Source organism: Acanthopagrus latus, chromosome 8 (assembly GCF_904848185.1).
Source record: "Acanthopagrus latus isolate v.2019 chromosome 8, fAcaLat1.1, whole genome shotgun sequence".
NCBI classification, from domain to species: Eukaryota; Metazoa; Chordata; class Actinopteri; order Spariformes; family Sparidae; genus Acanthopagrus; species Acanthopagrus latus.
Window position 1 is genome coordinate 4,238,797 of NC_051046.1, and position 23,388 is coordinate 4,262,184.

The 23,388-nt window shown below is 41.1% G+C and overlaps 2 protein-coding genes and 1 long non-coding RNA gene across 5 annotated transcripts in view; 2 read left to right on the plus strand and 1 right to left on the minus strand.

The window, feature by feature from the left end:
* Nucleotides 1-231: 231 nt before the first annotated feature.
* On the plus strand, nt 232-13,925 carry lrrc56 (leucine rich repeat containing 56). Of its 2 annotated transcripts, none has more exons than XM_037106417.1 (13): nt 232-533; nt 793-964; nt 1,537-1,624; nt 2,430-2,490; nt 3,680-3,776; nt 4,206-4,403; nt 8,043-8,214; nt 8,308-8,526; nt 8,824-8,891; nt 9,426-9,568; nt 9,895-10,103; nt 10,239-10,578; nt 13,780-13,925. In XM_037106417.1, the coding sequence occupies exons 2-13, from the start codon at nt 800-802 to the stop codon at nt 13,793-13,795; spliced, it is 1,776 nt and encodes a 591-aa protein (XP_036962312.1). In that variant the 5' UTR covers nt 232-533; nt 793-799; the 3' UTR covers nt 13,796-13,925. The 2 variants fall into 2 exon arrangements, with proteins under 2 accessions (XP_036962312.1, XP_036962311.1); XM_037106416.1 differs by lacking the exon at nt 13,780-13,925 and adding an exon at nt 10,686-11,267 and having other exon boundaries at nt 233-533.
* On the minus strand, nt 1,247-2,405 carry LOC119024037. The gene is made up of 2 exons (XR_005076389.1): nt 2,202-2,405; nt 1,247-1,586 (listed from the first exon to the last, which is right to left on the minus strand). It is a non-coding gene; the product is annotated as an uncharacterized LOC119024037 (long non-coding RNA).
* A 1,195-nt stretch (nt 13,926-15,120) lies between the features above and the next one.
* The window catches only part of rassf7a (Ras association domain family member 7a), a 37,600-nt gene continuing 29,332 nt past the window's right edge, over nt 15,121-23,388 (plus strand). The window contains exons 1-2 of one of the 2 annotated variants that reach the window (XM_037106419.1): nt 15,121-15,248; nt 21,617-21,758. The gene's annotated coding sequence lies outside the window, so the exon portion shown is untranslated. The remainder of the gene's footprint in view (nt 15,249-21,616; nt 21,759-23,388) is intronic. The other variant, XM_037106421.1, reaches the window with a different exon arrangement.

The window sequence follows — 23,388 nt, forward strand, 5'->3', positions numbered from 1 at the left end:
AAAAGTTTTCAGTTACTTTATCATAGAATACATTATCATTAAAAATATTCTGCTTCATGACTCCTCTGGGTCCTGTTTACTTGGACACTGTATCACAAAAGTAGCTCTGTACATGGCATGAGATTTTGACAAAATGTTTTTAAAATACTATTGCATTTGGCAAAATTGTGAATTGAAAGCACACAATAGTAAAACCGGAGTTTACAGAGAGCATGTGAAGGCAACGCCAGAGCAGCGCTGGGGTTATAGTGGCACAAATGGAGGTTCAGTCTTTGATAATAGTAGCTATGTAGGATCAATATTAGCTAAATATAATCATACATTGGCGTTATACTTCCATGGTTACCCCCCCAAGAGCTGAGCTAGCGAGCTAACCGCTACGTGTGCACTACATATCCCAGGGAGCCACGGGACTGTCAGTGCCGTATCCAGGAAGTTGCTTTTGGTTGTCAAGCAAACTTTTGCTTGAAAGCAAAGTGTCTTCAGTCTGTAAAATGTAGAGACATTTTATAGTCTACAGTTTCCCACAACAGGTAAATATATGTTGTACGAAAACTACTATATAATGTTCACTTTTGAAATACACGTCGTTGGTATTCGAGTTGAACATGAATTAATTAGCCCTTTTCACGTTAACAGTCAACGTTAAGCATACAGAGTAGTAGCCTAGTTACTGCTAGCTTGTTTGCTAGCTAGCTAATTTAACGCTTTTTAGATAAGATATATACAGGCATGTTTTTCTCCTTGTTGGAAAACCAGTAAACCAATGTTATTTCTCACTGGTTATTTCAGGTAGAGGATGAGTTGCTGTCACGCATCTGTGCCCCAGGAGGTCCGGCCTGGCACAGCACGGGTCCTAGTGACTGAGCTGAGTGGATCAGGTCACATCAACCCAACTCCTGCCACAAAACCCTGCGACGACTCTGAAACAGCAGTGGAGCCTTACCTGTCTCCAGAGAAGCTGGTAGGTTTACACAAGTGTCCAAGGGAGACAGTCAGTGTTCGTCCCACTGATGCACCCTTTTTCATTTACTCCCTTGTTGTTGTCTGGTGCATGTGGTTGGTCTATGTGCATAAAAGGCTGCCCTCAAGTAAACCTGTATTATCTGAGATACCTGTCATTTTAATGTACAGCTGTGGTAGAGGCATTTATGCAGATTAATCATAAATTGTCTGTGATGACTGGAATTGACCGCTCACATTGCAAATGCACAGAGATAATATTTAACATATATAGCACTTTGAATAATTTTGATAGTTTTATGATGTGTGTATTACAATACAATATTCTGTGGCATCCTGTTCCTGGCAAACTGCGCTATGAACAGAAACTAGTCAGCACACACCGTGCAGATTGGTGTTTCAAGATGAGGCGGGCAAACACATAATTTCACATCACAGGCTTCTCAAAAGTTGTGACAGCAGAGTTGCATGCCTAAGTCAAATATGGAATCATGACGAGTAAGCACAGACGAAATCCAGTTCAGCATGCCAGTACAGGTCATCTGGTTTACTGTTAGTTTCCGTTCCTTACAGGAATCACTGTGCGGAACTGGGGACCTCTCTCATGTGACGTCGCTGGAGATCTGTGTAAACACACAAGAAAACACACTGGGTAACTTTGGTAAGATATGCAATACAGCATGGAATTTATACACGGCACAATATGGATTTTTCCCGGCCAATACATAACCGATAATTACAGCTAATAAAACAACCAATCATTTTTAGATTTTTGTATTTTGTAGGCAATTCGTAACCTGTACTTGATGCACACATGAGAGTAAGAAAGGCTAAGCTGTAGTGAGCAAAGATGGATCATTTAATATTCCACAGTTCGGACTCAGCCAAATGTAGCTGACATCACTCTTAAAACACAAGTAAAGAACAATGTTGAAGCTGAGACATCTACATCTACACCGGCGATAAATTATTGGCCTGATAAATATTGAACATCCCAACCACACACTCGCAAACAAAGAAATCTAACGGCAGTTTTACACTGTGTGCAATGATGAATCATAACTTATGCCGGTTAATGACCACAAAGACAATCAGAAACCAGAACTAGATAAGAGACATTTAAAGACATTAGTATGACGCACACACTGTATCTGTCCCAGACTTCCTGTCAGGTGTGCCAACCACAGTGCAAGATGACTGAGCTGATAAAGGTGGAGGAGCATGTTAATTATGCTCACCTTTGTCCTTAGAAAATCCTAGATTTTACAGCGGGTGCAGACATGACAGAGCATGTGTGAGTCACGCCTAGCCATCTCACACCTGCTATACGTTGTGCTCTTCCTCCTTTTGATTAATTGAGCTGGAACACCTGATGAGGTGAATTTGGAACTGAGCCAATAAATAATCACCCCACTGTTACATCAGAGTGAGAGACATGGCTTTGTTTATCTGATCTTGTCTTGTAGGTGCCTACTTGCCCAGACTGGTGAAGCTCAGAATGAACAACAGCATGATCATGTCAGTAAGGTAAGCATGACATTACGTAACATACAGACCATCCACTTCTTTTCTCTCTGGCTTGCACTCAGTCACACTCACATTACGTCATCATTACTTCATGGAATACTACAGCCGCAAAAAAGCTGCAAATATCGAAACCCACAGCATTGAATTTGTGCAACTGTCGTAGGATTCCTGTCACCATATGATCCATCTCATCTATAGCTTCCTTAGAAACAAAGTGAGTAAGACCTTACCGAAAAGAGAACTGTCATTTGACTGACAGGCGCATGGGGTTTACTGTCATGCTCCACACTGGTCACACCTGTGCTTGCAAATATATTTTAGTGAAAGGCAGTGGTTTGAAGCAGAATAGCAGCTCAGAAGTCACAAGGATGTGTACCTGTTGTTTTTAGTGTGGTTGCAGTGCAGGTGTGGGACTCCGTTCTGCCAAGGTTTTCCAACAGGGACTTGTAATACAGTGTTTCTGTACGGATGATGCATGTCGCTGTTAGCAAACCAGACACCAGCAGATGTGGTGTACTGTTCTCAGGACTGTTTTTAAGGATAGATACAGGTGGAGAACTGGTTCACCCACCTGTCTCACTATAGGACAAAGAGGGTTTTGTGGCATATCAGCTGTCAGATTTGTCCACTTGGACACTCACTTTAAAAAAAGACAGGAATAATGCACAGGTTCTCCTGGATTTTCCTACCACTTTGAATGCAGCCACAGCTGTGTCATCAAAATTGGATAGAAGTAAAGCAATAAACCTCCAGGATGACACACACATATATTGTAAATTGTAAATACAAGAAGACAGGTGGAGAATTGTTACCCGAGAGACTGCCGAGGGATCAGAGAGTACAAACAGAAAGATAGGGAGCTGTCCGCTCCACCCTGAGAGTTGCGGAGCAGAGCCAGCCGGACATGCACTGCCTCTGATAGCATTTCCTGCTCTGGGCTGTGGGAGCTGTTGTGCAGAGGGTGTTACGGAGTTGTAGATACTCTGACTGAGACTCTGCTGGAAGGGTCAGAGCTGGGGTGTGCTGTGGAGACAAGTGGGCGGCAGAGGAGAGGCCTGCATATTGGGGAAGAGAGAAGAGCTTCTAGCTTGAGTGGCCAAGGGACTAGATAGCCTTTCCCATGGTTCATAGTGTTGTGTAACTCCCATCCCTGCCTCCAAATCAAGTCCGTTCTATTTTTCCTCCTCAGAGACCTGGGAACCACCCTTTCCCACCTGCAGGTGCTGTCGATGTCTTGCTGCTCTCTACAAGACTTAGATGGCATTTCTACTTTCTTCTCCCTCAAGGTAGAGTTTGAAGGTTACAGATTTCTCTGTGGAGAGACACTTCAACAGCAAATCGTCATGTGATAAAAGTGCAACGCTTCCCTAACTTTATTTTTCTGTCTGAATGCTCCTGTCTCTTTAAAGCCCCCCTCTAGTGTGTTTACCCATTTTAATGATATTTCATATTTTTCAGAGCTGCCATTATTTATATTAAGTTAAAAAGAAATAAAACACTTTATGCTGGCTCTAAAATGAAAGGATGACATATGACTATAGAGGTTTCTGGAATACATATGTCATATGTCAACACTGTCCATGCTAGTCTTGTTAAAATGGCAGTCTTGTTGCCATGGTAATAACTATAATAACTACATATGACTGTTAACCACACTCCCATTCTGTATTTGAGAGAGAATACTACACTTACAGTACACCATCCCTCTGTGTCAGGAGTTGTACGTGGCCTATAACAATCTGTCAGACCTGAGTCAGGTTGGCATGCTGGAGAACCTGCAACTGTTAGATCTGGAGAGTAACGATGTGGATGACCTGGTCCAGGTTCAGTATCTGGGGCTGTGTGCCAACCTCCAGACACTCATCCTGGAGGGAAACCCTGTGTGTTTGTGCCCTAACCCCACTGCCCCCCAGGTATGCTCTGCTATATTTGTTTATATCATAAATCTAAATATTATACACTGGTCAACGCCTGCTAAAAGAGATGGCACTTGAATAAGGTCACACAGATCAGGTTGAGCTTTTTTTTTTTTTGTTTTCCATCGCCAGACCTTTCTGCCTGTCCTTGTCTGGCTTCGTGTTTGTCCTTTGTGATTCAGCAGACACAGATATTCGACAAATAAGCATTTTTCCATAGGGAGTGTAGCGGAATTGGAGCCATCAGGGGAGAGCCAATATTAGCTACAAAAGACATGCATCTGCCTGTGCTGTACTCAAGACATTAAAACAGTTATTACTGATCAGCAGTCGTGACACCATCCAGACACAATAATGCACTGATGATAATGCGTGTAGTCCTTTGGATGGAGGTGTGAGTGTAATAGTGTTTTAGCTAATACACTTAAAACCATGGATTCATGTTACTTGATGTAGCAGTTTCTGCAGTCTGAAATCCAATAATCTGAATTTTAAAGCCTTAAACTGTCTTAAAATGTTATAGATATGATTTTGAATTGTATAGAGTTGCAGTCTCAGTTAACTTAGTTTTGTTTTTAAGTGTGTTTTTGGGGAGAAAAAAAATGTATTAATCAGGCTGTAAAAATACTGCACAATGAAAATGACATGGGACCAACAACCACTAATCGATTGGAGCACACCCAGACAGTGTGTTGTGTTGTTGAGTGCACTGCCTATCATCAGAAACATAGCTACATCTAGATGTAGAAGTTAAGTTGAAATAGTTGCTGTTAATGTAACTTATATCTGATATGGGCCAGTGCAAGTGCAATGAGTTAAGGCTCGAGAAAGTTTTTTTGAAACCTGTTGAACTGAACAAATTTGATGTCTGCTGCATGTTGTACAACAAAACTCTCTGATTATGAACTTTGGGTATGAAGACTTTATAGTCACAAGGGAAGTCAGACAAACTTAAAGCAGCTGCAAAAAGCCACCTCCAAACACCTGCGATTGGACATAATCTTTTTGTATCTACATCACCAAAGTCCAACCAAACAACATTAAGTCCTGTTTTTTGATAGAATGGGGCTGAAATAGGTCATACATAATGTTTTAAAAAGTCTTAAATTTAGCTTGTTTAAAGCTGCAGAATCCCTGTAACCAATACAAAGTGGTGCAAAGATAAGAGTCACAAAATGTGGCAAAAAGTAAAATGAAAGAAAAAAGAAAAAGAGAATGGGTGGAGATGAATTAAAGCTTGTGCAAGAAGCCAACCGTAGTTCCTGGAAAAAAAAAAAAAAGAAAAACTGGCTGGTTCATGTCGTAAATGCCAACTTACAAAAGCAACCTTTGACTTTGATTTAGGTATCATTCAGTTGGTCTCCTCTGTGTTAGCAGGCTTTCAGCCCCTTTGTCAGTTAATGACCAAAATGTAATTATCATGTGCCGAGACAAGAAAGTATCAATGTGACCTCACCGCTCTGTATGTGGGTCTTCAGCTCAGCAGATCAGACACAGGGAGAGCAGGAGGCATCAAAATAATCAAACGTAACAGCCACGAAACTGGCACCATCCTCTGTGGAGACAACATGACACAGGCATAATGCTTTAATATTACATTACAGTGCTATTTGATCCCTTTAAAACCTGGCCAATACATTTTTATTTGGATGTAAATGGCTGGGGCGTGAAAGGCAGCTCACCATGCACACATTCAGATATATTGAGGGTAGAAGCTGCATTTCCACCTTCTGCTGATTGGAGACACAGTGTGCTGCAAGTTTTTTGGGCCACTGTGAATGTGTTTATTTACACCCACCAGCAGAGCATTAATTAGGAAACTGGGGCAATGAGGGGAGATGCTGAGCTGAATATGCATTAGGCCTGCGCTTTGTAGTGAGTGAGGGGTTCTTGGGTTTTGCTCTCTTGCCAAGCTATCACTCTTCTTGCTCTCTCTCTTCCCATCACACACACACACATCCGCTCACTTCCTCTCACCCAGCCCTTATTCTCCTCCTCTTTTCTCTTTCGTTTCCTCCCGGCCAGCCTTTCACTCTCTTCTCCATTCATGCATCTGTGTGGTTTGGTGAAGGCCAGGAGTGCTGAGCTCTAATTTGATCGCTTAGTAGCTCAGTGATTCACTGGACTCCCTCTGCTCTCTCTTCCTCTCTGTCCGTCTTTTTCTCTGTGCGTGCTGACAAAAGACCAGAACTCAGCGCCTACATAGTTTTATGTCGTTCCTTCAGATTCATTAAAACAACATAATGTCAAAACCGAGTGCAATGATGCTTGCTCATACGTATTATCTTAATATAATGTACATATCTATTGATACACTAAGAAGCGTCTAACATTTGGACTGCTAGTCTATCACTATTTTGGTTGATTGGACAAACTAAAACCTTTTTTAATAAACTTTATGCACACAATAGAATAACAGGTTATCAAGGCATTGTGTGCTCAAGGTAGTTCATATAACATAATACATAAAATATTAAAACGATGAACATATAAGATAAAAAAAGCAAACATTAAACAAGATTATATTAAGTTAAAATTGTTACATAAGGTTATAGTTTTCATAGCTTTAGAGTTTTTTAGTATTTCAGTGTCAGCACATGAAGACAGAGAGGTTTGGTGTCTGTTCTGCCATGTATGGGGACTTTACGTACAAATTTAGTGATGAAGTTATAAACACACATTTTCTTTATAGTATTTTACGTATCAGCAAAAGATAACTCATTTCCAGTTTGAAAAAGGAATCAGGAAATGTTTTTGTTTTTATCTGTGAGGTGGCTGATGGAGCAAAGAGAGTTTATTCTATATTTTACAATAGCCTTTACAAACGTGGACAAAACCTGTGAAATATTTTCAGTGACACATAAACTGTTGTCTCTTAAATGTCCAATGTGTAAGATAGTCCATCAGAGATTCAATAATCAATTATCACACGAACTGGAATTTAAAATGTAGGTCAGAGTAAGTGTCACCTGGCATCTGCTTTACGTTAATCCTGGTTCGTTAGCGCCTATCGGACCTCATGTAGCCCATAATACACCATGTAGTTGAGTATTTTACAGTATAACAAAAGAAGAGTGTGCAGCGAATGGATGAGTCTATTTCGAGCACCGACATGAGTAGGCTGTTCATTACATTAGCCCTTCATATCAATGTCACTGGCACAAATGATGAAACCACTGCATGGCCACAGCATGAATATGTGCATCAATAATGTTTTTGATAAGGACAGCAATGTTAAAAACACTGTTATATAATGCACTCATCGCTTTCAGTGTTTAAAAGGCTACATGCCATTAAACTGAAATAATTATCTCTGCACAAAACAAAGGGTCTGCCTGCTTGGCGAGCTGGTGCGAGTCACTGTAGTGAAAGAGTACATGCAGTGTCTCACTTTTTAAACAGAATTAAATGAAAGAATATGAGTTCATATCAAAGATTCAGATTTTAAAAAATGAAATTCACTGTAAGATGTGTTTGTAGGTATGACAGTTCATAGATCTCCCATGAGACATTTGAATCTTCCTCACAAACTGCACATCATTCAAACGTCAGTCATTCTCTTCAATGTGGATACATTTAAATCACACATTCAAACTAATATCAAGCTCTATGCACTCTTTCCTCTCTTCTACCCAGACGGCAGACTATGGTTATCGGGCTGCAGTGAGGGAGTTAGTCCCTCAGCTGTGTTACCTAGACGATTTAAGGGTTGAAGAGGACGGGCGTAGCAGCAGCACCACCATGGGAGAAGACTGGGCCATTCTCCGAAACTACATTAGAGACTCCACTCAGAAAGCTGCTGAAGACGGTGTGTGCTTGTATATGTTGTTCTGAGTCATACGGTGCAGACCAGTTAATTACAGCTGTGCATTTAATGGGCCACTTACGTTTGTCTTTGCAGAGGAAACAGCAGACGATGCATGTTCGTATGGCAGACCCGCCTCAGTCAGGCGCCCTGCCTCCAGCCGCTCCTGTGTCTGGCCCCTCTCCACACCCCACACTGGCTCCAGACCTGTGTCAGCGACCAGGCCTGGAGTTCTTTCCCCTCCTGGATCCAGACCTGGTTCTGCAGAATCAGAGCTAGCCACAGTGGCAGCAGAAACCAGCGCTTTGACGCATGGTTAGGGTCTCCAGTGGCTGATCGTTCACATCCGGTTTTAACTTCATCAGTGTTATAAAGTTGTCTATTTTCCTGCTTTGGTGCCTTAATCAACTATTTGTGTCAAGACCACTGACCCATGAGAGCCATTTCCATCTTTGTATTTTTTTAGTTTTTGTGCCAGGTCTTTTCTTATCAGTGTCACCCTGCACAGATTGTTAACAGCAACCTTTGCTCCACAGTGCCACCAAGAGGACTTGGTTGTGTCAGAAAACAGTATCACTTATATTTTTTTCTGCTATCTGTTGATTCTCAAAGGAGCTGGCAAGATCCTGTTCTGTGGAAACCCGGTCCAGGCTATTCGAGCAAGGCGAGAAAAGTTGAGGGTAAGTGGTGTGGGTTGGAGGAAGGAAACAAAAAAATTCCTTCAGCTCAGTGAAAAAACAGCATGTTCTTTGTCAATCAGATATCAGATTTTTCCACAGCAGTATTTCATTTCTTGCTTGTTGAAGAATATTTGACATCAACTGCTGGGTGCAACAAGCTTTATGGGCATTGAGAGGCCATATTGGCTGTCTGACACCACCAGCAAGTCTCTTCATATCATGTCAGTATAAACAGAAGGTAGTAAATTATTATCAGGAGTCACCGACACAGTGTCAGAGTGACTTGACAGACTGGGCTCTCACTGTCAGCACCATGTGATCTGTCATACTGCCAAACACACACCTCTGCTGTCAGTCTTCCTCTTACCTCCTGTTCTGTCTTTCCCTCTTATGTTTGCTCTCGCTCCCTATCTGACCGTTACTCTATCATCTATTCATAATTAATGCAATCAGCTCTTACCCTTCTATTCTGTCATGTCTCCATGCCTCCCTCCCGCCCTCTCACGCTCATTTGCCCTCTCCTCCGTCTCATAGACAGCACCCACCAGGTCTGCTTACACACCCCGTGACCTGCCCATCCATGTGCCAGAACACACCTACGACCTTGAGGAGTCTGATGTTCAAGAACGCGTCGATGTGCTAGCAGAGCTGCGAGCTTGGAGGGAGCAGCACAGCAGGTACTAACGGTTGCACACCGTAAGTGAATAGGATAAAGAATTGAATAGGTATCACTGTGAAAGGTCCCCAGTTGATAACTAACATTTAAGGTGCAATACATTCGAATTGGTCACCTTAATTTCATCACAACAAAAAGGGGCAGCAGATCACCAATAAACTTCCCCAGTTCATTACTTACATTAAGGGAATTGATCCATCTACAATCCATGTGGACTCTTTTGGGTTAGACATATATTGGTTCATTCCTCACTTCAACTGTCATTCTGGAATCCTCTTCACATGTTACGCTGATTGAATTAAAAAATCTGTCTGCACTGTTTTTTAGGCGTCTCCAGTCCATAGAGAAAGAAAGAGCACCACAGGTTCTGGCTATCCGGTACAGTGATGAAGAAGAGGGGGAAGACGATGAAGAAGAAGGAGGTTTTGGTGGTGTGAGGAGTGAGGAGAGTAGTGATGAAGAAAGTGAAGAGGAGAGGCATGACGACAGCTTCGATACTGCCTCACCAGACTCGTCTTTCCTGTCACTTTCCCCAGGTGAACATTCACTGGCTGTGCAAACTTGAGAGAATTTATAATCACATCTAAGTGAAAACAAAAACATGTCCCAATAGATTAAAAAAATAAAAGGTAGCTTCTAAATCTTCTGCAATGATTTTGTTTTGTTTTCAGACCTTCATCACAGAGAGGCCTTGTCTCCTGAAGTAGCTCGACTGTCCCTCTCTCCAGACACTGGCCTGTCCCCTTCCCCTCCTCTCAGTGCCACAGCAGCCACTGGAAATCACAAGCCACCAGGGATCCGGGCACGAAGGCTTCGCAAGACCAGCTCACCACATTTACCTGATTTAAGCAGAGTAGGTTGCCTCCGTAGGACAACCGCAGAAGACACAGTGCCGACTTCCCAGAGGGTCCAGCAGGTGACCAAGACAGATCTGCCTGTGTTGCCCTTGCCTGCACACATACCCCGCCCACCTCCAACAGCTCACCTGGGGAAAGGCCCCATGGATCCCTGGTATGGTGTTATTCAAGATTACTTTTTATGCCAATATGTATGCATTTACACAGATAAAAAAGGATAGACGGGATCTTTAATTGTTCATAATGTTCTCTGTCTCACAGTTCAAATATGGACAGTACAAGATCAGATGCACGGTCTCCCAGCATGCATCCTCTAACTCCTCAGATGTCCAAACCCCTGGACAGACCGCCAATTAGTCGTCCCCACACAGCCAGGGCAGCCCTGCAGAAACATCACATGCACCACAAACCCCAGCCCTGCAGAGGGAGCTCACACCCAGACTGACCCCAGAATTGGCACATATTTGGTGATCAGTATTGTGATACTGTTACATACCTTTAAATAACAGAGTGGTAGCATAATGGCCATTGAGGGGGATACCACACTTTTCATAAGATAACATTACCAGGCCAACATCCAGTGAACATATATTGCTTTAATACAAGTAAGAGTGTAACTGAAGGCCATGCTGGGATAATCCCTCTAATTCTGCAGAGCTGCTGGTTTACTCCTGGCTGGATGAAGATGTGACTAAACCCTCCCATTTGCAGTTCTCAGGTTGAAATATTGAATGATTATAACTCAAATGCTACCTTGTCTTTTACAGAATTAAAAAAAAGTCTTTATTTGACTTTGGATTCTCTACTTTCATTAAAACTGAGCCGAACGGCTAATGTAATCTATCTGCTAATTCCAGCTCAGGTTTCCTGCTGTGTCAGTTATTATGTGGAAATTCATGGTGCAATAGTCAAATGCCGCCACTTGAGGGCACTATCTGTAAACACCAAATCAAAAAACCCATTGCTTCAATCACCTTGAGGGAACAATCCTTCAAATCCACCACCTCGAAACACAAGATTAATTCCTTCTGTTGTGTTTTTGTCTACGTCTAAGGCGGCATTTACATCAAAGAGAGTGAAGTCTTAAGCATGCAAGCTTCGGCCCTGCAGACTGCCAACACAGGAGAAAATGTTTCATGATGTCCTGGCCGGCGCACAATACAGCTAATGGAGTGGAACAAATCAAGTCTATTTAGAGTTTTTATATTCCAGCTGTGACGTATCCAATTGTTTTCCAAGAGCTCAAGAGGAAATTACTCATCTATTGCTCTGTGAAGAACAATCTCAGACTGATTTTCTCCCGAAGGCAGGAGAGGCTGCCCACATGACACCTTAGCAACTCTTAAGGGCATATAAAGTTTAGAGTAAAGGAAGAATTCAACTTCAGATCAACCACTACAACTAGCATGTAGATGTTTCCAAACTTGCCTGGGCTTTTGTTCAAATACCTAAGCATACACACACACATAGAAACCAAGACACGCTCATTAGAAAACCCATCCCATATTTCTGTCATCCGTGCTTCAGCTTTGTCCGTAGAAACAGGATGTCAATAAAGAAGAAAATGTACAGGCTTTCATTAAACCTTGTGAGTGCTGCTAACACTCCTGTCCATACAGTTGGATTAGGAGATGCACACATAACGACAGACAGGGATGTCAGATGTTGTGTTTACATGTGCGGGTGCACCTCCAATCAGCCATGAGACCGCTGTTACATAACATTTCATGTTTTGTAGCAACTCCCTCCATCAGCTATCACCTTCCCTCACTTCCCTGTCAGGTGTTTTCAACCGCACTACCATCTCACCGGGCCTCTCAGGTCTCAAGACACAGATGGAGGAGAACAGAATGAGAGGGAAGAGGCCTTTTATGGTTGGGAAAGTGGCAAAGTGTCCACCTACTCTGTCTGAATAGACCTGTAATTTCTCTGAAAGGGATCATTCTCACAGCTGCTCGGGACAGGGGACCTAATCTGGCTTGTGAGCAGCATTTTTGTGTTTTTTGTGGCTTTGGGATGACAGATACTGTGACACTGGCGGAAAATGAGATTTCAAAGACAAAACGTTTCCTTCAGCTTCATTACACCAGTGACTCATTTACTTGATAGGATTTTGAGTTAACAGTATTGTCAAAAAGTAAAATGGCTTCTTATTAAAGACATGCTTCTATTCCTCTTTTATCTAATAACCACCACCAGCGCCGATTGAGATGGTCCTTTCAACCCAAAATCAAATTTAAAAGTCAATTATAGCACTCTAATGCCACAGCATTGTAAATTGGCTTTGTAAAATATTTTCCCCAGAGTTGATTATACAAAACAAGGAGAGGATAACGTTATTTTGGCATAACAGCTTACATAGTAGCAGAATAACGAGCTAACACGTTCAAGGCCATTCAAACAGTGCTTTCTTTCATGTCAGACTGTAATGGAGGAAACTGTGTCAACACATGCTGTGCTCACCACCAAAACAAATATCAGATGAGGTAGATGTGATCCGGTTAAATTCACAATCATGTCAGGCAGACTGTCTTTACATTCCCCAGAAGACTCCATCAAAGCTATCAGAGGAGAGGAGGTTCATACAATCATGTATCTGCGGGCAACTGCAGCGAGCTCGATGGGTGTGAACAAATTACAGGGAAGCACGTTGTGGAAAACACACACACATCAACATCCCTTTTTTTCTTTTTTTTTTTAACTGAAAGGAATGCACAGCTTATTTCATCAATCATATGCTTCCCTCCAGTTTTGACTTGAGCTGGTTCTTCACTGTAAGGCGCTGTCACTGTAAATACCTCCAGTATAAGTTGAGACAGGCCTGGAAGGAGAAGCTGTTTGTACGGTACATATAAGACCACAGGATCCTGCCTGAAGGAACATACCAATCATGCAGACTGATATAACTCATTGTGTGTTGACGCCTTTACAACCAAATGCAGACCTGCAGTCTATAATGATATTCAAGTGGCATGAAATTTATCACAATTACTGAATAAAACTGAATGCCAAGACAGTTAGTGTGCACATGTAAAGTCAGTGTCTTTGTGTTTATATACATTACCTGTCTGCGTTTCAAAATCAGTGTTGATTCACTTTGAGCATGGCCGAGCTGCTCTGCATGTCAGAGAATTATTCGTGTCATCCGAACTAAAATTATCATAAAAATTAAATGGACTTTTGTGCTTTTTTGATGTTTTATATAACACAATCTGAGATAAAGGAGATTTGAGGCAACTTACCACCATATGGAGGGGTTAGATCAGCAATAACAAAGTACGGCTGACTCATTGTTTTGTGAGGCTGAATTAATAACCGCAGCTAATACTGTATTTTCCGCTCATTCTATTCCAAGGTCATGTGTTCAGTAACTATGAGCAGCAGGAGGCACTGGGGATTACCTGCTGCTCAGGAGGAAGAGAAGAAATGCTGTGTTATGAGAAGAGAAGCCTGTTTAATATGGAATACATCAATTTCAAATTAAAGTGTCTTGGCATGCTTTTAAATAAAATGTTGTTTACATCTATTTCAATAGAACAAAGCCTTCAACAGCTGTTGTTGTTTTCTGCTTTGTGAATACTTTTTAGTTGTGTTTTAGAGTCGTGATTATAATTCGTGGGATGAATACAAAATTCCTTTTGGTCTGGCATGTGTTGGCAAAGCCACCCGTCATCTGTTAAGCATGATTCAGAAGTGTGGGGAAAGTCTGACATAGAAAATAAAAGCAAAACTTTTAAAGCAGCATTCATTTTTGTTTTTTTTTTCCTGATCCCATCTATGTAAAGTGATACGTGATTGAAACTTTTAATGCCTTTAATGTCCTTTTTAGCACTTTTTGAAAAATGTCTGACCAACCCATTTTTAATGCAGCAACAAAAAGATGATGATTATTGAATGACAGTACAGATCGCAGTGACCTTTGCCAGTCTTGTTGACATCTGTGACAGTTCCTCTTCCCTTTGTTCTGGTCAAAGCATACACACAGAAAAGTTAGTCCAGAAGCAATTACAACCTGTCACCTCCTACACTTCCTCCTCATCAGAGCTGAAACACATGCTCTGACATGTTTTGAAGAGAACACTGTTTGCATCGGTGCCACATTTTGTCAGATATTATCTCCTCATGGCATCTATGAACGCTGTCAACCAGCCAAACCTCCGATAACATCAGTTTTAGTCATGAAACCTGAAAGGCAGGTGAGCTTCAAAGAGTAGTGTTTTGAAATGAGCTGCATATCCTACAACTTTTACAACAATGAAGCTATACAGTATAATGTATCTTGTCCCATCTCAGTGACTTGTGATGTGAAAGCTTTATTGTTCTCAGAACTTGGATTCAACAGCAGATGCTGCCAACATGCCGTGTGCCTGAGACTTTCCCAAGGAATGTGCTAACACCAGTTCACTATACCTGTAATTTTCTGTTTTTGTTTTATATATATTGGCACAGAAAATAAAATAAAAACTTTATTCTTGTAAAAGTGCATGCCAGGGTATTCCTTTGAAACTGACAATAATCATTTGTGTTGTGCTTTAAAATATGTTTTTTTCTCATAATTATGTTTCTTTAATAATTTCTTCTCTTAAAACATATTTTATTCTACTTAATTTTTTTTTAACTTGAGCTCCATTTATTTATTCATTTATTTATTTATTTATTTTTTACATTATTCTACATTAATGCTTTTATTTTGAAGCTGCTCACCGGAAACAGCATCCTTTCTACTTCCGGGATGGCTTGACACCAACGGGCTTTCTGACGACATGGTCCAGAGGATGAAGCACTCGGTTGTCCGTCGCATCAAGCTCGACTACTGAAACACTTGTAAGTTGTTTTCACTTTGTTTTTCACTTTCTGACAGAATATTGTAACATTAAAAATGTTTTTTTTAACATAAAGGATGCAACAAGTGGCTGTGAGTGAGCCATAGCGGTGCACCTGCGGGGTCATGGCAGGCTAACGACAAACTGGGAGACTAAACTTTCCTCACTGACTCTGTTGTGTAAAGTTACACCAAAGTTAGTCGACGAGCTTTGCTGTTTTCATAGCTTTGTTGCCATGTTAAATCCTACATTGTTAAAGAGTGGTTGACTCGTTTAACTTGGTCATGTAAACACCAAACTGTGTTTAAAAAATTGAATTAACCGGGTACGCAGGTTACGTAACTTGTGACTCTTATATATTAGGTCATATTTTAAAGACGTTAGCTTAAATTAAGTTAAAGAGGTCATATCATGCACATTTTTAAGTTCATGCTTTTATTTAGGGGTGCTAGTATAATAGATTTACGCAGTTTAAATATCAAAAAACACATCATTTTTCTCATATAGTGCATTGGTGCAACATCCCTGTACACACTGTATCTTGAACGCTCCGTTTTAGCAACAGAGTGAGACATCTTGTCTCTGATTAATCTTTGGTGAAAGTTACACATGCACATTACTTAACAGGTGGGATGTAGCCAATCAGAGACAGAGTAGGGAAGGTAGTGTGATCCAAAATAATGTTGCTACAGCAGTAGTGTCTTTGCTGACTGACTGGAGGGTATATATTTTATAATATATACATAAAAATGTATATTTATGTAAAGGCTGTTACGTAGTGATGCACATAAGTTACAGAAGTAAATGCTTGACATTGAACCAGGTGTTTCAGGCAGTGTAGAAATGTTTTGTGTGGGAGAAAGTGACTTTGGGCTTTTTTTTTTTTTTTTATTTTGCAGACATTTTTCATGCGCAAAAAGCATAACATGACTTCCAGTGACAGTATGTCTGTTTGCTTTTGAAATTGCGCTGGGACCTTTTGCGGTGAATTAGCTCTCTATACACAATACACAATAATTACAGTACGCTTGTTGACATTTAAGAAAAGTAGGAGTACATGCCCCTCTTAATTAGATTTTGAGAAAACCTTGGTAGCCCTAGAAAGTGCATGAATTGATTTATTGAGAAACTCATTTTAACTGACTGAATATATTTGTAAAAGTTTTGAAATGATTAATTAGCTAATTACAGATTATTTTTTTTATGTCAATGGACAAATTGCTCAGCCTTATTGTTTGAACTCCTCTCATATCTGTTGACTTCCCTGAACAAAACCCTGACAACTACCATAAAAGGGCACCATGTAGATTTGGAGAATAAGTTCATGCTCTGAAATGTTTATTTAATTCCATAACTGAATAATCAAGCTAAGGGGAAAATGAGTTCCTGTTTGAAGCTACAGAGGTGGCAGGGTCCGCCAAATATAAACAAGTAGTAAGACACTGAAATTGTGTTGTTTATGCAGTTTATTTTCTAATACATAAAATAGAGTGTTTGTTTATTTAGTTTGTTTAAACATAAAAAAATCTGTCTTTTCAGCATCCTTGGAGGTGCATATGTTTACCATCCGAGTTCTGAATGCACATTCAATAAGGCTTCATGTTTATACATGTGTTTACCGTATATCTGTCCTTGTTATTTTAGCTGAAGTGTTCAGTTTACAGTATCTGTTTGTCGCTTCCTTTTCTTGATGGTCCTTGTGCGTGTTTCTTTTGTCTTTTGCTTGTACTTCCTCCATTTATCCACCGTTGTTTGTACTTTTTTACTCTTACTTCCTAGTTTTTTATTTGTATCGTGCAGTTTTCTTCCCTTTTCTTCATCTCTCTCACTTCGCAGATTGACCAGAAGCTTTGTAAACGGTTGTTATGGCTTCTTCATGTCTATTTTTTTTTCCTTTGGAAGCCATAGTGCTTCAACATTAGTGTGTAGTTGTTCCTGTCAACTGTGGAGTAAGACTTGATGGATTTTTGTCAGATTATGTTCCTGTGAGGTAACTGTTTGAGAACGAGGCTGAGATAGACTGTTGTTCTGAAGTATCTTTGTTTTGGACATTTTAACACAATCCTTTTTAAATTGATCATCAATGCAAAGACTCTTGGTGGAATTGAGCCTGATGACACCGAGGGGAAATAATATTTGAATGGCCAAATATTTCTGTTTTGGGGAATGGGTTTACGCTTGTGGCTTTAGTGCTTCAGTCTTCCCTCTAATGTTTGCCCATAATAAAGATTTGCCGCACACAATATGGGAATTAAATGAAATGTTGCACAAAAAGTGACAGGGGGTGGTTTAGATACGTGACCTCTATGTCCCCTCCACACTATAAAATCCCTCCATGGTGACTCATGGCTTGTCTACCAGCTGAGAGTCTCACACACACATACACTCAATCTTTATGTCACTGAGACACTAAATTATTGCACCACCTCCTTATATTTATGTTTTCACCGTTAGAAACACTCACGCTATTATGAGCAGGAATCTTGGTTTGTGCCCTGAATAACGACAGATCTGCCTTTTGAATTCTGATGATGGGTGTTAGAGGAAAAATACAGTATATCTACACCACCAGCTGTCCTGTAATATGTTACCAAGTATTGAATCACACATTCGACTTAGCCTCCTGTCAGCGTAAATATAGCCCCACGGGCTCCTTTTGATTTTTCTGTTAAACTTAATAGCTATTATAGACAGTCTGAGGCAGAATGGGCAGGCAAGTGCAGCTTGGTCAACAAAACCGAGCAGTTTGCATGCTGTAAGTTATTGTTCTCAACCCGGTGAAGCTGTCTGCTTTTGTTGTCACTTCACGATGAGGTCTAATCTCGAGCTTGCATGATCCATCCGCTGGAATATCCCAAGTATCTGCTTTAAAACCCTGCCGCCTAAATGTGCCTGTTATCTATTGACAAGCTGAAACATGATTGTTAATCCTCAGGTAGTCATCTCCATTACCTTTTTTTTTTTTTTAAATCAATGGCCGAGGCTTATACTTGTCATTGCTGTCCATGTGTCGGCTTTGTCAGCTCCTCTCGCTGTGGCTCAGGAGCTATCCTGTCACACTGATGCTGTGGAGAGGTAATTGGGCCCCTTTTCACTTGGTGAATGCTGTTCTGAGGACGAGACCTGCCTGCCACAGCTGAAGTAGGGTAATTTACTGGCGCTGAGGCGATATATTACATGGCGGATGATTGTGTTCAAGTGTACCGCACATTGCTGAGAAAGTGATAGATGTGTGATTTCAGCCTGAGTAATAAACCCGCTGCCTAACATTTGCAGACTGTATCGTCTCACTGTTCTACTGGGAATGTATGTTAGAGAGCCTCACTATAATTTAGTTTATTACCGTGGGCAGATGCTAGAGTGCACTGTAAAAAAAAAAAAAAGACAGGGTTTGAACTCTCAGGAGTCAGGGTACAACAGCTAATTACATTTAGGATGAAGAACTGTTGGTCAAATATGTTTTTAGGTGACACTAACCTGCAAACTGGTGGTCACTGGTTGATTTAGTGACCTCATGCGCCAAATGATTATCGATTACAGGCTATCAACTTCAACCAGTCAGATTGACAGTGGGGGACCGCTACCAGTGGAGCAAATTGGTAAATCAACCTCTTCAACCAAAGCAAGTCAGAGAAGAGTAAAATCATACCCTTGAGCACTGTCCTTTGCTCTTCTTTCAATTAATAAAAGCTCTTCATTTCCGACATAGCAGAGATGACACTATTGTTTTCCATCAAACAGTCGCCTCTTTTGCTATTTGTCACACCTTAACCATGGCAGTAGCTACTAGTAGTTCCTCTCAGGATGCTGATCGATCCCAATAACTGTTGTTCCACCACAATCCAGGCAAGATGGATTCTTGAAATGATAAGATCACTTGACGTTGCAAATCCATCTTTCGCCCATCCGCCCTGCAATGTTAGATTAACAGGGGACAGGAAGAGAAAATAATTTGTACTAGCCTGTACGAATGCATTCTTTTTAAGTCTCTCTTCAGCCGTCCATTAATGCAGAATCAAATTAATCGACCTGAAAAGGGATTTCTGCATCACTGCGTTTTGGAAATGATTTTGCTCTACCGGCTTCTTTGGGCTCTGACATCCGCTGTGCAAATTGAGTTGTTTGAAGACAGGTGTAAAGAGTTGAAAGATGAGGGTCAGCGCTTCTGAATATAAAGCATAGTACCCTTTTGGAAAGAAACAGATTGGGCCCTATTGAGTTTATAAGCTAGGTGCTGGCCTTAATGAACAGCTGAAGAGTTCAACGATCTCTGCACCCTGTCATGTGGGACTGGCACAGCTTGATTTGTCTCTCTTCTGTTTTACATTCCACTTCACTCATTTTGTGATTGCAAACATGAATGAATAAAGCCAGTGTGCTTGGGTATGCTGTCATTGACCTGACATGACCGGCTTGTTTGCATTGTTCTTTACGGTGCCTTTAAAAGAACAAAGTTAAAGTTGAGATAGTTGTTTGTAGCAGCCAGATTCTGGTGATAATAATAGATACTGTTTACAAATAAGTAAATGAAATAAAACAAAAGAGCAAATGGACAGGTTAGATTAAAAAAAAAAAAAATAAGAAAAGCCTGCCCACTTATGCCGAAAATAAATGTGATTCATTGAATATAACTTCTTTTTAAAACATTTTTTTTTTCCATCTGGCAAAACTGGCAATATAAAAATCCTGGATACGTCTCACACCCCAGCAATCATCTCTGAATGATTACAGAGCAAAGATAATGTGTCATTTTTACATCTCTTTCATACACCTCATAAAACTGCCAAACCTGAGACAGCGCTGCATTTGCTAATGTCGCTACCGATCCATCTGGTTTTCCAACGGTACAAAGCCCCACATTAGTGCCAACTACAGTCCCACCTTTGTCAGTTGCCATGTGTCAAGATGTAAATGCTCTTTAATATGACTTGCAAAACTTCGATTATCCCAAATCAACAGGCCTTTTTCCTTATTCTCCTAGAATAATTGCAGAGACCTCCAGCATGAGTCGGCAAATAGCGCCCCCCCAAAATGTGGCCTTTGTGCTGGAAATGGCATAAAGTTTAAGACTGTTTTACGCTTAGGCTCTTGTTCGCGCTCTTGACTATAGAATTGAAAAACTGCTGGTTGAAGTACACGTTGTAAATGGTGCCTGATTTTCACCAGTTCACTGGAGCATCCCCTTTGTAATGAGCTGCATGTTGACATGTTAACAACCAACGCTGTAAAACTTGTTCGACCACATGAGCCAGCATAACCAGAGCTAATCATCAAACTCCCGTCATCAAAGAAATTGTCTACACACTTTTAGAAAATGCTGCATTCTATGAAATAATTTGGATTATCTCGAGTTTTGCCTGTTCATGCACTTATTTTGTGCAGCATTGAACCAAATGCTCTCAAAATTCAAAACCTGTATTGTTTTCCATTTAAAATCTGGAACCGCTGAAGAATTATATTTCCACTGAAGAGTTCAGTAATACAATTGTCAAATCATATTTTAGTTGCCTTTTGTGAGGTGATATAAATGTAACTGATTGTTTATATTGATTGCAGGCTCCTGTATCAAATTGAAATCGTATCGTGGCAGAAATGTGCAATTTTCCATCTCTAGTAACCTACTTATGCTGAAAACTTTGCGGTGAACAGGTGATTTTTTTTTGATTTCCCCCCAATAAATCTACTTCAGTCATTAAAAAGAGATTGTGACAAAGTTGAGGACGCACCTTTAAACGCGACTGTATGACTGTATATTGATGGTCGACATTAAATGGAAAGAACAAAGTTTAGGAAGGAACTTGTAAGGCCTAATATGGAAGGAGATATGCTAATGTTTGAGTGTGCCAGCTGGAGGTAGAGCTGCACCATTAGTGTCACATTGTGCAACTCAGCATTGTTCCCTTTAGCGAGCGGAAATAGGCTACAGCCAACCTCTTAGGTAGAAAGCTGCTTTGAAGATGACACAGTGAGGAAGATGAAGGGGAAATACAGACAGTTCTGGGATGGAGTCGGGCCTGGTGACCTGTTCCCTGCCTCTGAAACTCAAATTCTCTAATCTCTACCACCATCTACTTTATTTTTCTCCTCTTCATCACTCTCCACCCCCACAACTTCTTCTTCTTTTTTTTTTTCCTCTTCTTCCCTTCTCACTCTGTGCATAGGGAGTGGTGTTTTGGCAGTCATGTGACTTTTTGTCCGAACACAATTGCCGGTGTTTGCCATTGGCTGATGTTTCTTTGAAAGAGCGTTGGTTTCCCGGGTGACAGGGAATGGCGGCACCACTTCACTTTTCTCTGCAGCTGCCTCCCCCTCCCTCCCTCCCTCCCCTCTGCATTGCTCTGAGCTGGTTTCTGTCTGTCTCTCCCACAGGCTGTGGTAGATCAGGTAGCCGGCCGCGAAGCACGACACAAACACACAGACAGTGACGGTGGCTGTGCAGCTCTTCCTCTTCTCCCTCTTCTCCTTTTTCACCGGGCAGCAGGCAGTCACAGAGACCATTAGGCTGCAGGAGGTGAGTGAAACAAATGGCCTTGTTTGTTGAGCGATTTAGCTGTTTTTCTTCCACTGAGTCCACACTTTCTTTTTTGTTTCTTTTCTAGTTGAACACATAGCTTCACTTGTTTCCAGTCGTACAGATAACATACAAAGTAAATGGAAAAGGCCATGACAGATTACTCATTGATTAAACAATTACTTGGAGTTATAAAGTTAGTCTTTGTTTATCAGATGTATTAGTCACCACGGTCAACATCATTTGACATGTAGCCTATTAATATGTAGCCTAAGATTAAGTGAGATCACCACTCAGAAATCTTTTTTAAGCACCAGTATAAACATCTATTGTGTGCATCTTCAACAAATTGTTTATGTTATGGCACTTAATGCCCAGCGTGGCTTTATAAGACCATGACTAAAAGCACGTGTAAATGATGGAGTCTAGATGGGCCGAAGTTATTTCTTTGCTGTAATGAGAGCTGTACAGTAGGCTTAGTTCCTTTTTTATGTTCCATGAAAGATTCAACAGCTGTGTGCTCCCTCCTCTCCTCTCCTCTCCGCTCCGCTCGTCATGGCACAAACACAATATGGGTTGTGTTTGGGAATCGGGCCACTTTGGGTGGATTTTCTGGCATGGTTACCATCCTGAAGTGGTGCCCTTTCTGCCTCCCTAGCCGGCCGCCACCAACCAGGTGGTCGTGTCTGTGTTTGGTAACCGTGGTAACGCTCGCCGCCCCTCCCTCAGGTGCACTTTATCTGATGACCTGAAGGATCCTCCTGCCCACACACAAACACACACTAGCATCTGTTTGCTGACACTTGACCCCTCACATAGAGAAGGAACACATGAAAGAAAGGTTTGTTGTTGATTTTTGAGAATGTAGTCACGCATGTTTGGCTGGTTGTTTTCGCTGAATTTTCTGACAAGAATGCCTTAAAGGATACCAAACTAGGAAACGATGATTAAATGTCTCACTTGGGCCGCTTACTTCTAATTATATTGAACATGAGGAATAAGACCTCGAGAATTTGCATCGTAAACTCATTAATCTGCACGAAAGATAAAGTAGAGTGTTTGCACTCCGGCACAGCTGATTTAAATGATGAGCTTGTTATCAAGCTCTGCTGAAGCCTGATAACGACCCGTTCATTTGAATCAGGTGTGCTGTGGCAGGGAATTGACTGAAACATGCAGGGAAGGGGCCTCCGGAACCGGGACTGAAAAACACTGGACTATCATAAACGATCAAAATCAATCAATAACAAATAACGTGTTTAACTTGCTTTCAAATCCACCACAGGGGAACACCCTTAAAAAAAGGAAAAGTAATAGCAGTAATGTTGCTGCTAAGGGTTAGGGTTACTAACCACTAAACCATACACATTAAAGAATAAATAGGACAGACAATGAGTTTATGAGTGAGTCAGTGTACCAGATAAAGCAGTGAATGTCATCCTCATATATTTTGGTGTCCTTGAAATCAAGCAGCATGGACTTAAGTAGCCCCAATGAATACTCCACCGAGTTGTTCTTCCCTCAGGTTATTCTCTTGTCTCTTAGTAAACAATCAAGCTATTTATGTCTGGCTGTTGACCCTAGACCACCTCAAGCAGGTGAAGAGTCTGGACTCTTGTTGAAGCCCGTG

What these genes read in the sequence shown, in the direction of transcription:
- lrrc56 (XM_037106416.1), top strand. Translation starts at nt 800, where the DNA reads ATGAGTTGCTGTCACGCATCTGTGCCCCAGGAGGTCCGGCCTGGCACA. An exon ending in AAACACACTGGGTAACTTTG is followed by an intron (nt 1,625 to 2,429) that starts GTAAGATATGCA and finishes CTTGTCTTGTAG; the next exon opens with GTGCCTACTTGCCCAGACTG. An exon ending in TTTCCTGTCACTTTCCCCAG is followed by an intron (nt 10,104 to 10,238) that starts GTGAACATTCAC and finishes TTTTGTTTTCAG; the next exon opens with ACCTTCATCACAGAGAGGCC.